At 37.5% G+C, this 12,469-nt stretch overlaps 1 protein-coding gene across 4 annotated transcripts in view; it reads left to right on the forward strand.

Annotated features, from left to right (window-relative positions):
* Positions 1-3,393, forward strand: part of PHACTR2 (phosphatase and actin regulator 2) — a 257,822-nt gene extending 254,429 nt beyond the window's left edge. For all 4 annotated transcript variants that reach the window (XM_032873080.1, XM_032873084.1, XM_032873083.1 and 1 more), the window contains one exon: positions 1,916-3,393. In XM_032873080.1, coding sequence (XP_032728971.1) covers positions 1,916-1,931 — 16 coding nt within the window. In that variant the 3' untranslated portion in view covers positions 1,932-3,393. The remainder of the gene's footprint in view (positions 1-1,915) is intronic.
* Positions 3,394-12,469: the final 9,076 nt, after the last annotated feature.

Here is a 12,469-nt window from a genome sequence, read left to right on the forward strand (position 1 = left end):
GGCACCTCCCCTTACCAGCTCTGTGCCTTGGGCACATGACTTAGCATCCCTGTGTCTGTTTCCACATCTCTACAGAGGGGAGGGGATACCTCATAGGATTATTTTGAGGATTGAACTATATATGTATATGTATATGTATATATGTATATATATATGTATATGTATATATGTATAGTGCTTGGAGTTGTGCTGGGCATATGGTAAATAGTAGTAATTTCATTTCTCATTATTATCTGCCTCTTTTTAATATTTTATATAAAAAGTTTGATTTAAGAGATTTTCAATTACTATTTTGAAGTATTTTTATAGAATTTCTATTTTTCTTCAGTAATTGTTGACTCTTCCTAGAAAGCATGATGGAATGTCCTATCACGTGCAATATCATAGATTAGTATAAATTTAATTGTAGTTAATTTTGGGGTCTCATGATTAGATTCATCAGTTATAAGAATTACTTACTGTCTAAGTGCCCAGTATATATATAATCAGTTGTTTATGCATTCAGCAAGTATTGATTGAGCACACAGAGTGAGTCAGACTCTTTTCTGGACCCTGGGAATTGAGAACATGTCAGATAAAGTCTTCACTCTCCCATGATTATGTTCTAGTGAGGGAGACAAACCATTAGCAAGTAAACAAATAAATCAACATGATAATTTCAAATTGTGCTAAGAACTATCAAGAAAATATAACAGGATGCTATGGAAGGGACAAGGGAAATACATCTCTTAGGGAAATACAACCTATCCTGTGACTTAAATGACAAGAAGAAGCTATCAGCACTGTCTGGGGAAAGAAGAACATTCTACCCCCAAAGTGGGGCCAGCCCATTTAGAGGGGAAAGCCAGTGCAAAGGGCTTGAGTTAAGTAAGTATTTCTGCAAGATCTGAGGGCAAAAACAATGGCCAGGTGACTGAAACAGGAGTATTGTATTCATTTAACAAATGTAGAGCGTGGAAGTTCACGTAACTCCCAAGGTTGTATGCCAGGGCTAGCTTTAGGAATTTAATTCAAAGTGGATGTGAAACCAGCTAGCTAGCTAGCAGGCTGTTCAAATAAGACTAGCAAAAGATGGGAGAGCTTTGATGGATCAAAGACAGGCAAACGAGACAAGAGTTAGTGTCTAGTGGGATATGGAGGGTGAAGGAGAGAAATGAGTTGCAAATCCGAGGGTCCTAAAGTAAAAATCTTTTAAAAGGTAGATTGTTTAACAAGATAGAAAGTGCAGTGGTGCATGAGTGGCTTGTCTGTTAAGCATCTGCCTTTGGCTCAAGTCATAATCCCAGAGTCCTGGGATTGAGCCCTACCTTGGGCTCCATGCTCAGCAGGAGAGTCTGCTTCTCCCTCTTTCTCTGCCCCCTCCCCCTGCTCATGCTCCCATGAGCTCTCTGTCTCTCTTTCAAATAAGTAAAATCTTCGTTTAAAAGTGCAAAGACAGATTTACAAGAAAAGATAATTTGTATATCTGTGGCCATGCTTAGTGGAACATTTGGATGGGAATGCTGGCAGGCATTTGGAAATTCAGGCAAAGAAGGTAGATAAACCAATAGGGACTATTTGTTGATGGTTTCCTTTTATAACTACAAACCAGGTGTAACCAAATCCTTTATGAAACATCCCACTCAGCTCAGTACAGGTCAGAACATGACCCTCAAGCTTAGTGATGTTTTGTGTATTGATTTCTCTGTATCCTGGAACATATAACCAGAATATTTTGTGTAGGGGCTGTCTCTGCTTTCCAACCTCACGTTTGTAACAGTATTCTGTTACGACGGTGATTTATAACAATAATTCAGTTGGGGGATGTCTAGACTGCCTTTAATTTATAAACATTACTGTACCTTATTCAGTTTATTAATTGCGGACTAATTGTTTCTCTACCACAGACTCACAGAGTTTCTGTTTCTTGTGTCAGGTTTCACCGTCCATAACGAAGTGTGAGACTCTTTGGAAACATGGACTGATCATCTTTGGGGGAAGCCTCTCTTCCTGAAAACCTGATATTGCACTGGGATTTGAATGTGTGTGTTTCCGTTTAACTGGTGAAGGAAGTGTATGGGAAGTGCTCCCTGCCTGCATGGCCCAGGTGGGGCCAACAAGCAATGGGAGGGGTGCAGTGCCTCTGCTGTCCAGCATGTGTATTGATGGTAAGCAACACCATGGTCACACCAGTTATCCTCCATCGGGAGTTTTAATCAAAGAAGATGAGCAGAAGACAATCGCTGGCTCCCTGTTACCAGAAAGCCAAATTGTAGAGTACGGGTTAAAGAGAAATCGGGGCCTGGAGCTGCTGGGCACGGGAAAGGGGTGGGGGTGGAAAATCAGAAAAAAAGAGAAATATTTCATTATGTTAATGAAGAAAAGAGAAAATCGAAGCATAAATATTTTTTTGAAGTAGGCTTTTGGTAGCTGAGAACTTACTAAGATATGGGACTCTAATCACCTAATGTGGATTCCTTAAAGACCTGATCCTAGAAGAATATTCTTGTTCCACCATTATGTTGCTGCAGTATAGTACCATTATTTTGCGTTGTGCCAGTGAATCCAATTGCCAGAAATAAGTCTGAGTGTTTTCATGCATCTTTTTCTTAAATGCAAGAGACTTTTATTGACTCTTAACAAGCATGCCTGTCCAAATTTTGTTGCATGTTTTAAGTAGCATAGCTATACACACTTTTTTTTTATACTCCTTATCTAATGTACCAAACTTCTACAAGGATAACAGGACTGGGAATAAAGTCAGATGAATGTGATCGTATAAATCTGGAGGAAGCTTTAGAAATAAATCTTTTGGTCTTTCCCTAGCTTGATTATCTTCAAAATTGAAGCAACCATACTTGATCTAAGGAAGATAATATTGACAATCACAGCACGTTTTTTAAAAATCTGAGTCCAAAGTTAAAACTTAAGCAAATGCAAGTGTTCTGCCAGCAGTTAGCTCTGAATGGGCATGGAAAGGACTACTTATTTTCAGAGCTGCATTAAGTTAGATTGCTGCTATTAAAAAAAAATAAGTATGTGGATCAAAAAAGTACCCGAAGGCTTAAAAGAACACAGAAAATTCCTGCTAAGTTGCAAGTGAGGAGAACCTCATTTTGTATTTTAAGAGTCTGCAGATTGCATCCGTAAATATAGCATTGACTTGCAATGCAAAAGAATGAGTGAGATTAAAGGTTTCTCTGTGAAGGAAGGTTTCTCTGTGAGCCTATAGTCAGTATTGTTTACATTAAGAAACCCTCAATTGCCATCTTGCTATTTTCCTTGGAGTTGCAGGCAAACTTCTGCTCCCAAATACATATGATCAGATGTAAATACTACCTTGCATTCAGTTGTTCTTTCATGATTGTTTTGTGCTCCTTTTATTAAAAACACATGAGACATATAATAACAAGACAAGACTAGTAGACTTTATTTTATTCTCAGAGCTTGGGCTGGAATTTTCTGAAGTGCTTCTGGTTCATGATATGGAAGACTGTAAATTGCAATTTCAACCAAAAAAGCAAACATTTACTCTGGTGGATAAGTTTGGATCCTGTCATTGATTTATATTTTATAGAACCACTAAAATTGGGTGATTTTGCTTAAAAATAAAAGGCTTTAGAAAAAGCCAGGAACATTTTATATCTAAGAAAAGTAAGCAGCATTGTTACACCTTTTGCTGTACTCAGCTCTGTGCATAATAAACCCAGATTTTGTGCTGTTGCCATTTCATTACTAGTATAAGATGAAAAAAATGTTTTGCATGCCCAAGTGTCTTTCTCTGGCTCAAAGGTTTTGTACATTTCATAGTATTTAAATCCAACCATGGACGTTAACTTTGTTCTAATTTTTTGGCCGAAGCCATCCTTAATATGATATTATCATTGTTGTGTCTCGGGAAAAATTTCAACGAATGTAATGTTACTTTAATTTTCTATACTTCAAGTCCTTAAATGTTGTCCTAATTTTTAATCACGAGGCCTCTATAAAATGGTAAATATAAGACATTATCACTGTTTTAGCACTGAAGATACAGGTCATAGAAAGTCTCTACTTGGTTGGTAAAAGAAGCAGTTTTTTCCCACTCCTGGTGCATGTGATGCAGTTTTTAATTCCCTACAATGAGATGCACCCCAGTACAAAGATGAGAGTCCAGTCCCTCCATATGCTCTTTTGCTCATATGATACGTCAGATTTATGAACCACCCACACTTTATACCAATTAACACATTTAGAGAAAAGTTTATTAAAAGTCACAAATATTACCACTGCTAGTCTAATATTTAAGAATTGGAACCACCAGTACATCATTAGAATGATTCGAATAGAAGGATTGTGAGCTAACCTGTATTTTTCAGAATAAGTCTCTGCATTCATAGCTAATTTTAAAGGGTTTTTATTTATTTGACAGACAGAGATCGCAAGTAGGCAGAGGGGCAGGCAGGGGTGGTGGGGGTGGAGCAGGCTCCCCACTGAGCGGAGAGCCCAACGTGGGACTCTATCCCAGGACCCTAGGATCATGGCCCGAGCGAAGGCAGAGCCTTAACCCACTGAGCCACCCAGGCGCCCCTTCATAGCTAATTTTAAAAGGTAGAAACACTGCATATTCAGCATCTCCAGCAACCTGTCCAAAGGTCTCTTACCTGGCGTCCCTAAAGATGCGGACCACGCTCCATCTAATTAGGCCTCTGCCCAGTGCCAGCATTTCCAGTATCCAACCAATAAGCTGCAGTTCTATGAAAAAAGTGTGTGTGTGAATTGGGCTGTTGTAACACAACACCAGCCTTTTCCCTATTTAAAGTGAGACATTAGGCTGACATAGAGGAAGTGAATGAGTTTTCCTGAATCCCCAAGATAGGATTAGGGAAGAAAACAAACCCATATCCAGGAAGATCTCAGGCAGGAAGGAACCAGACAGACTGTAAAACACAAAGTGGCCATTTCTCTCTTTTTTTAAATGGAGCAAAAGAACATTAACATTAAGCTGGTAAGAAGACGCCCTGGGCTTTACAGCATCTTTGTGGGCTGATGAAATTAGTCCTCTGCTTTAATTTAAGGCAACCCTGCCTGATAATTCCCTGTATATGTGAAATGTCTTGCATTTTTTAATGTTTGGTATAATTTACCTTTATGTTAATTCCTTAAATTATTTAAACTAAATCTATAATATTCAGAGAACCATTTGAGGTATTTGAGTAGCTGTTTTAAATGGAGGAAAAAGCAAACTCATCTATCTCTCTGATTTTCCCAGAAAAACAGACTTTCTGATTTCATTTTCATGTCCTTTATTAGCATAATGTTTGTAGTCATGGATCTTTCTCTAATGTTAGTAAATATGTTCTGTTAGAAAGTTTTGAAATGTAAGTGAAAATCTATTTTGGCCAGGAAAGGAATCAAAAACACCCTTCAAAAATCATCAGATACTGAAAATAAGAGATAATTTCTTAAAACCCATAATTTGGGTTTCACATCCTACAACAATTCTGTGCTACCTTGGGACTTCGAAAAAATCCGGTAGCTTACAATTAAAAGAGAAAAAACTCTGCATTAACGCTGCATATCCTGATTTATGTACCACATCTTAAGGTGTAACAGGCATTGTATTTATATTCAATAGTCAGACAGACACAACTTTCAAAAATGATACTGTGTTCACAATAGAAAAAGACAGTCTCGCCTACCACATAGTAGCATGTACATATTTAAAGAGTGAAAGCTGTCTTTTCTCCTTTTTGCTCAAAAATTTATTCAGTTTATTATTTTTTAAGTGGTCCCAGCAGCACATTAAACACAATGAGAAGTTTTCCTCAAAATAGGTGAGATGGAAGATACGTACATTTACATCATTTCATCAGTACAGTAGCTGCAGCATTCCTAAATTCCAGTCCTGTTATTATCCCTAACCTTACTAGTAAAAGTACATCATTTGAGACAAGAACTAATTTCTTCACATCATCAGAGTATGATGAGAGCAGTAAGGAACCACTAAGATGTAATTTATTTACAGAGTTGTCCTTTGGCTTCTGGAAATAGGTTATGTGCCACTATTGAGTATTTGCTGTTCTCTTACTGGCAGGCTATATCACATTATTTTGCTTGGCAAAGCAGAATGAACTTCTGGAACTAAAATATGTCCAAGAGGGGAATGCAATGACAAAAGTCACCATCAAATTAATGGAACCATGTTTCTGAGAGAAAGCTCATCTTTAGGTAGCTCAAATCCAAGTTTCAAAGAGCAGCATGAGGAACAACTATAATTTGGCAGAGACCAAAGGATGGTGGGGACAAAGGTAGAATATTCTCAAACCAGTTGTCATTTTCACTTTACCCTTATTTTTGGTAATAACTAAACTTAAGTTCTGTATGAAAATGGGAATCACCATTCGCATACCTGGAAAACAATGGAAGCAGAGTTCACAAAGCCATTCCAGATTAAGAAATCCCACTACATATTCTGTAAGATTTTTGGCAAAAATAAAATAAAATAAATAAGAATCCTATGGCAGCAATTCTCATCAAAGGCCAGTCTTATAGGCAGGGGTCATTTTTAGCCATTCTAGGATTTACTGTGCAAAAAATATCATTTAGCCTGTCACATTGCTGCCACAAACTGCACCTATGAGCACGGCACTGTTGATCTGTGTTTCTCAGTGGGGTGCCGTTGGCCTTTAGAGCTGGGCAATTCTTTGTTTACAGAAATGTTCCCTACACTGCAAGATGTTTTATATCCTAAGCCCCTGCTGACTAAATGCCAAGAGCATGCCCAGTCCCTGTAAAAACCGAAAGTCAAAAACGCTCCCCCAGTTTCCAAGGCCCTCTAAGGCAGTACCACCTCCCTTCAGTACCACTGTCTACTGTAATTTGAGGACATGCAGGGAAAAGTACCTATTTCCAAGCCTCGTCTGGGCTGCCTTGCATTACTTTGGGCCTAATAGTTTCCTCCCCTTTATTTTTCAAGCCTTCTGCTCCAGTGAAGCTTTAACTTGCCAGCTCTTCAGGGAGGAGGTTGCTGGGTGGCCTTGGCAGTTTCAATGGGCAGAGTCACTTGGCTAGCCCCTGTATGTAGTTACAGGAGAAATTTCAAATGAAGCAAACTATTTTTTTCTGTTTTGGCCTCACAGTCTTACCTGAGGACTACATTGTTGGTCACCATCTTTGTCAGTGTCTTGAGGATTATTAACATGGCTTAATCCCACATACAGCTACCAATCCACATGAACAGAACTGGTGGTCCATGAAAATCCCCATTAAATTTCACCAGTAGGAGGCATCCCTTGAGTTACAAAGCAATCCCCTGTTTACCCTGTTAAAGAAGCATTTAATCCACAGGCACATGCTTGAATTCTCCCCTGTATAACGATAGTCATGCAGTTCAACGTTTCTAAAATGTGTCAGTACTGAATTATGAAGGAAGCGTGGATTACCGGGATTGCACGCATATCGTTCATACTTCCGTGATGGTCATGCACAATTCAAGATGACTTCACCTCGTTGAAACATTACTGCGCTATGCTAACGATACATAAGCATATTCTCTGTTGCTTCTTCTCACCAAAACTGAATGGTTAAATATGTCTTGAAATGATTTGGATCCATTGTGGCTAATCGAATGGAAGAATTTAGCCACTATAAATTTTCTAAGTATTAAAATTTCCAACTATCTTTTTTGAGACAGAACAACTCAAGAGTTGATAAAGGAGGTTATATAGGGAATTTTTAGATGGTGCTTAAGAATTCTTATCTTGTTAAATACCAGTATTTTTTTTCTTTTTAAGAATAACTTAAAGGGAGTAAATGAGGCGGAATGCCACTCTACCCTCAGGTCAATTTCATGGTATGTTAAAATGCCAATAATATTTGTGCCACTTGCCAATTTGGGGGGCTCCTCCCTTACTGGATGCTTTTGCTATAGTTTGTATCATTACACTGCTTAGAGAGCCTTCACGAAAAGACGTCACCTTTGCAGTGCTAACTAGCATTTGAAAACAATCTGAATAAATCTAGGGTCAAACCACTTTCATTACTTAAAATATAGGCACTAATTTTTATTTTTATTTTTTTAAATATTTCTTCTGTGGCTTAGACACGTGCCAATGTGTTCAAAACATTCTGCGCCAATTTCCCCAGATGTAATACCTAGCAAAAACTCAAACTTGTCATTTTTTTCTATGTAATAGTGATTTTTAAATAAAGAACTGTATGCATTCGTTTGTTATTTTAATCTTTGGTTAAAGTGATTAAGAATGGTAAGCTGTGATCATTATCAGACTGACTGAATGATTCCTGATTTCCAGTAAGTGATCTAATTATACATATTCCACAGATACAATATCTGTGAGTGTAAGTAACTGGAACTGTACACTGATTAACATGACAGTTTCTCTTTTTTTGTTGTTCTTGATCTGTACTGTATTATAGTATGTGGGTGTAAATACCTACATGTATACACAGATATGTATATGTATTCCTCTATTGTAACCCGAAAGACAGACTATGTATTATCTTTTTTATTTCTTACTGGTGTTTGTGTTATTTAAAAAGCAAAATTATGCTCTATTTAGTTGTATAATATTATAGGATACTTTGCTGTGCACAATTCCAAGTGCCTTAGAACATTGTTTAGCTTTCTTAAGTATATATAAATGCATATATGTATAAAATTGGGACAAGTTACCTCAATAAAATCATTGGGAATTCCCCAACTTTAGTTTCTTCCAATTCTATTGTACTGAGACAGTACTTGGTATTTTTAAATTAAGAGCTCACTGAGTCCTCCCCTGTAGGCAAGAGTAAGACAGATCTTCTGTCTATCATTTCAACTGCACCTAATTTAAAATTTTTTGCATGTAAGGCTTTGTGATTTCTAATTTTGATTTAAAATATCTGTCTATGACTTATTGCTTTAAACAGCAACTTACAATACATTTTTAAAACTTACTTTGTTTTTATATCTGAGGATATTTGATGTTGATGTTTCCATTGACATCTTACTGTGTAAAAATAAAAGCTAGTCCCTTTAGAGTTTATAATACAGAAAATAAACAAACATCCTCATTATGCTTATTATTTAATGTATTATAAGCAAAGAAAGAGGTGGAGAGCATATTTTGGCCAGAAAAGGAATTGGAATGTATTTTTCATTTTTTCAACAGCAGTTACAAATTGTAACTTACCCTCCCTCAATCCTGGGACAAAGATAAAATTATGAGAGGGAGGTATGAAAAGCAGTTTGTGTACCATTATCCTTGATAGAAGACATATAAGAGAGAAGACTGGGACCAAAAATTTTAAAAGTAGGTTTGAAAAATTGGCCCCAAGAATGCTATTAAAAATTAGCTATACATCCCCAAGGTAAGTATAGTAGTTCAACAACTACTTTCCATTTTTGTTCACACTAAACTAGGTTCTGCATTAAAACATTAATTTCTAAAACCCAGTGGAGGTAAGAAATGAAAAAAAAATTTTCCATTTTATATAACACTTTGTTGGCGTCCATTTACATAAGACTATTGTAAATGAACTCATTGCTAGACCTCAACTCAGACATCTGTATGGAGTGCTTGCTGTTATGCTGCTGTCTACACACAAGTCCTTGCTCAGTTTATGAGTTTTGAACTCTTTGCCCTTTACTCTCCCTCTGCCCCTCTCCCAGCTTTTACTTTCTCTCTCTCAAATGAATAAATAAAAATCTTTAAATTAAAAATAATAATAAAGGGGCGCCTGGATGACTCGGTTAAGCGTCTGCCTTCGGCTCAGGTCATAATCCCAGAGGCCTGGGATCAAGCCCCATATCGGGCACCTTGCTCAGCAGGGAGTCTGCTTCTCCCTCCTCCTCTGCCCCTCTCCCAGCTTGTTCTCTTCCTGTCTTTCTCTCAAATGAATGAATAAAAATCTTTAAATGAACTTTTTGCCCTTTAAACCACTCCACTTTATTAGTGGTCACTAATAGTAGAAAACATAAAACTCTAGAGAAAGCTAAGAACCTAAAGTTTGTGTGAAGGTTTTTGGTCTTTTGTCAAACACAGGAACCATTTCTAGGTTTTTAGCAAGAAAAGCGACAGATACTAACTTCATAGTTAGATAAAGAAGGTGGAGAGAACTAACATTTCAATGCTTGTTGACCCAAGGATTTGTTTCTGGATGGATTTTGATCTCGGATAGCCCAGGTCAAACACTCTGGAATAGGAAGCACTCAACATTGGGAAGAATTTGTCCCTAGTTATCAGGTAGCCACACTCAGCAGCTCGACCTTAAGTTTTAAGTCATCTTTTCCATAGTCAATTTAAGTCTGTTACTTCTTTACATTCAGCCCCTTGATTGCCTCTGAAATCTTGGTCATTGCCTCCCTGAGTCTTCCCCTACCAACCATTCTTAATCCTACAACCCCATTATTCTTCCTAAAGGATAACCCTCATATTATTCAGTGTGAAAACCATTGCCATTGCCATAATCTGATTGGTGGATGAGGTGACCTCAACCAAGGTGTCTAACTATGGAAATGAAGAAAGATAAGAAATTTAAGGGATAGCGGAAGGGCAAAAGTGATTGTTGCATATGAGGGATATGGAAAAGTAAATAATATACCTATGTTTTTCACTTGGACAACTTGGTGGATGGTAGTGATGCCACGTGCTGAAATAGAAAGTAAGGAAAATAAGGTGGTAACTCCTGGGGGTGGGGAAGGCAGGGAGCTCAGGAAGGAGAGAATAGGAAGTATAGAGAGGCATTTAATTTTACACATGAAATTCAATTTGAATTGCCTGCCTGTTGAGACATCCACATGTGGAAAGATGTACAGTATTCAGTTGCATATATGAGTCTAAAGGTCGGGTAAAATCTGGGCTACATTGAGGAAGTTGAGAATCATTAGCACATGTAACAAACTGTAGAAATGAATAAACCTCCCAACAGATAATGTAGCTTATGACTAAAATTTCATAAACTATTTTTTCTTCACCTGACTTTGTCTCTAAGACCATAAAATCATTTCATTTGCATAACATCTGAGTGCTTTGGAGGATAGATAGATAGATAGATAGATAGATTTTTTTTAATTTAACTGGGTGTTACTGGTTACCTTAATTTTAAGTAAAATGGAGTAGTGCTTTTTGTAGAGGGTTAAGTTGTAAAACAAAAATTGTATTTGAAAATATATTACCTCGAATACAATGAACATACCTACTATCTCAATAAGTCCACGTAGCCTGTTTTTACTTCAACAGTGAAATATGTGGCTGGTTCTTTAATTCAGCCACAAATGAGGAAGTTAGTTTATATCTAAGTGCTACGTGGTGTTAAAAAAGAGAAAAAACAAACAAGACTTACCTTTAAGCATAAGAATTATACTCAGCACAATGAGATGCTCATACCATTAGCATAGGGAACATAGTAATGGAGGAAATAGAGGTCAATGTCTCATCCACATTCCCAGTATGAGCCCATGGATGAAATGAGCAGGAAAAATTGCTCAATAGTAACAGTAATAATTTGGGGCGCTTGATTGGCTCAGTTGGTTAAGCATCCGATTCTTCATTTCAGCTCAGGCCATGATCTGCGGGTCATGAGATCGAGGTCTGCGGTGGGCTCTGTGCCCTTCAGTTGTCCCTTCAAACCTTCAAACCTTCAAATTATTTCTAATTTGGGGGGGAGGTCTTGCTTGAGATTCTTCCTCTACCCCTTTCCACCCCGTGTGCTCGTGCTCTGTCTTTCTCACTCTCAAATAAGTATTTTTTTAAAATAGTAATGGTGGCCATTTATTTCTCTCTCATTTGCTGAAAGCATAGAGTTAAATTCATAAGTTAAAGGCATGCATGATCTAATTACCAAAGTTGTCACTGGTTTTAATAGTGTCATTGTCACTCAAAAGGAGACTAATAATGATTTGTGAGCTTTTAATAGCCCAAAGCTAGATTGAGCATAACTGACACATACCAAAGAAAACTCAGAATTCATGTTATAACTAGAAAGTCACAGTAAAAAAAAATAACTTGGATTAATATTTCCAAAGTGTATTCACCTGAAATTATGTACTTCTGACTCAAAAAACAGGAGTCGGTGAACAAAAAGCCAAGCAATACGAAGAGTTTGTGCTGTTAAAAAGAATTTTAAAGAACATACAATTACCGGGGGCTAGAAGCTAGTAAAATCATCTAAGTATGTAGTATAAAAGACCTGAAAGGTACCAGGATTTGAAGGAAAGCAAAAGGATTAAGATTGAGGAACCGGACAAGTTGGATCAAAATGCAAGTTAACAGATTCCATGATGTGACTCTGATTAGAAGCAAAGCACGTGTTCCCTGACAAATCCCCAGAGGCTTGGGGGCCCTGGTTTCAGGAGATGGTCACCCTGAGGCAACAATGAAGTAAAGTGAATCCTTACACTTACCTAGAAGGTGGACAATTGCCAACCGTCACGGAGCACTGAGCACAGGCCAGGCACAGGTCCCACCATTTATAACATATTTTCTCATTTAGTACAACAATTCCTCTA

Source organism: Lontra canadensis, unplaced genomic scaffold, assembly GCF_010015895.1.
Source record: "Lontra canadensis isolate GAN:19392208 unplaced genomic scaffold, GSC_riverotter_1.0 scaffold47, whole genome shotgun sequence".
Lineage (NCBI taxonomy): Eukaryota > Metazoa > Chordata > Mammalia > Carnivora > Mustelidae > Lontra > Lontra canadensis.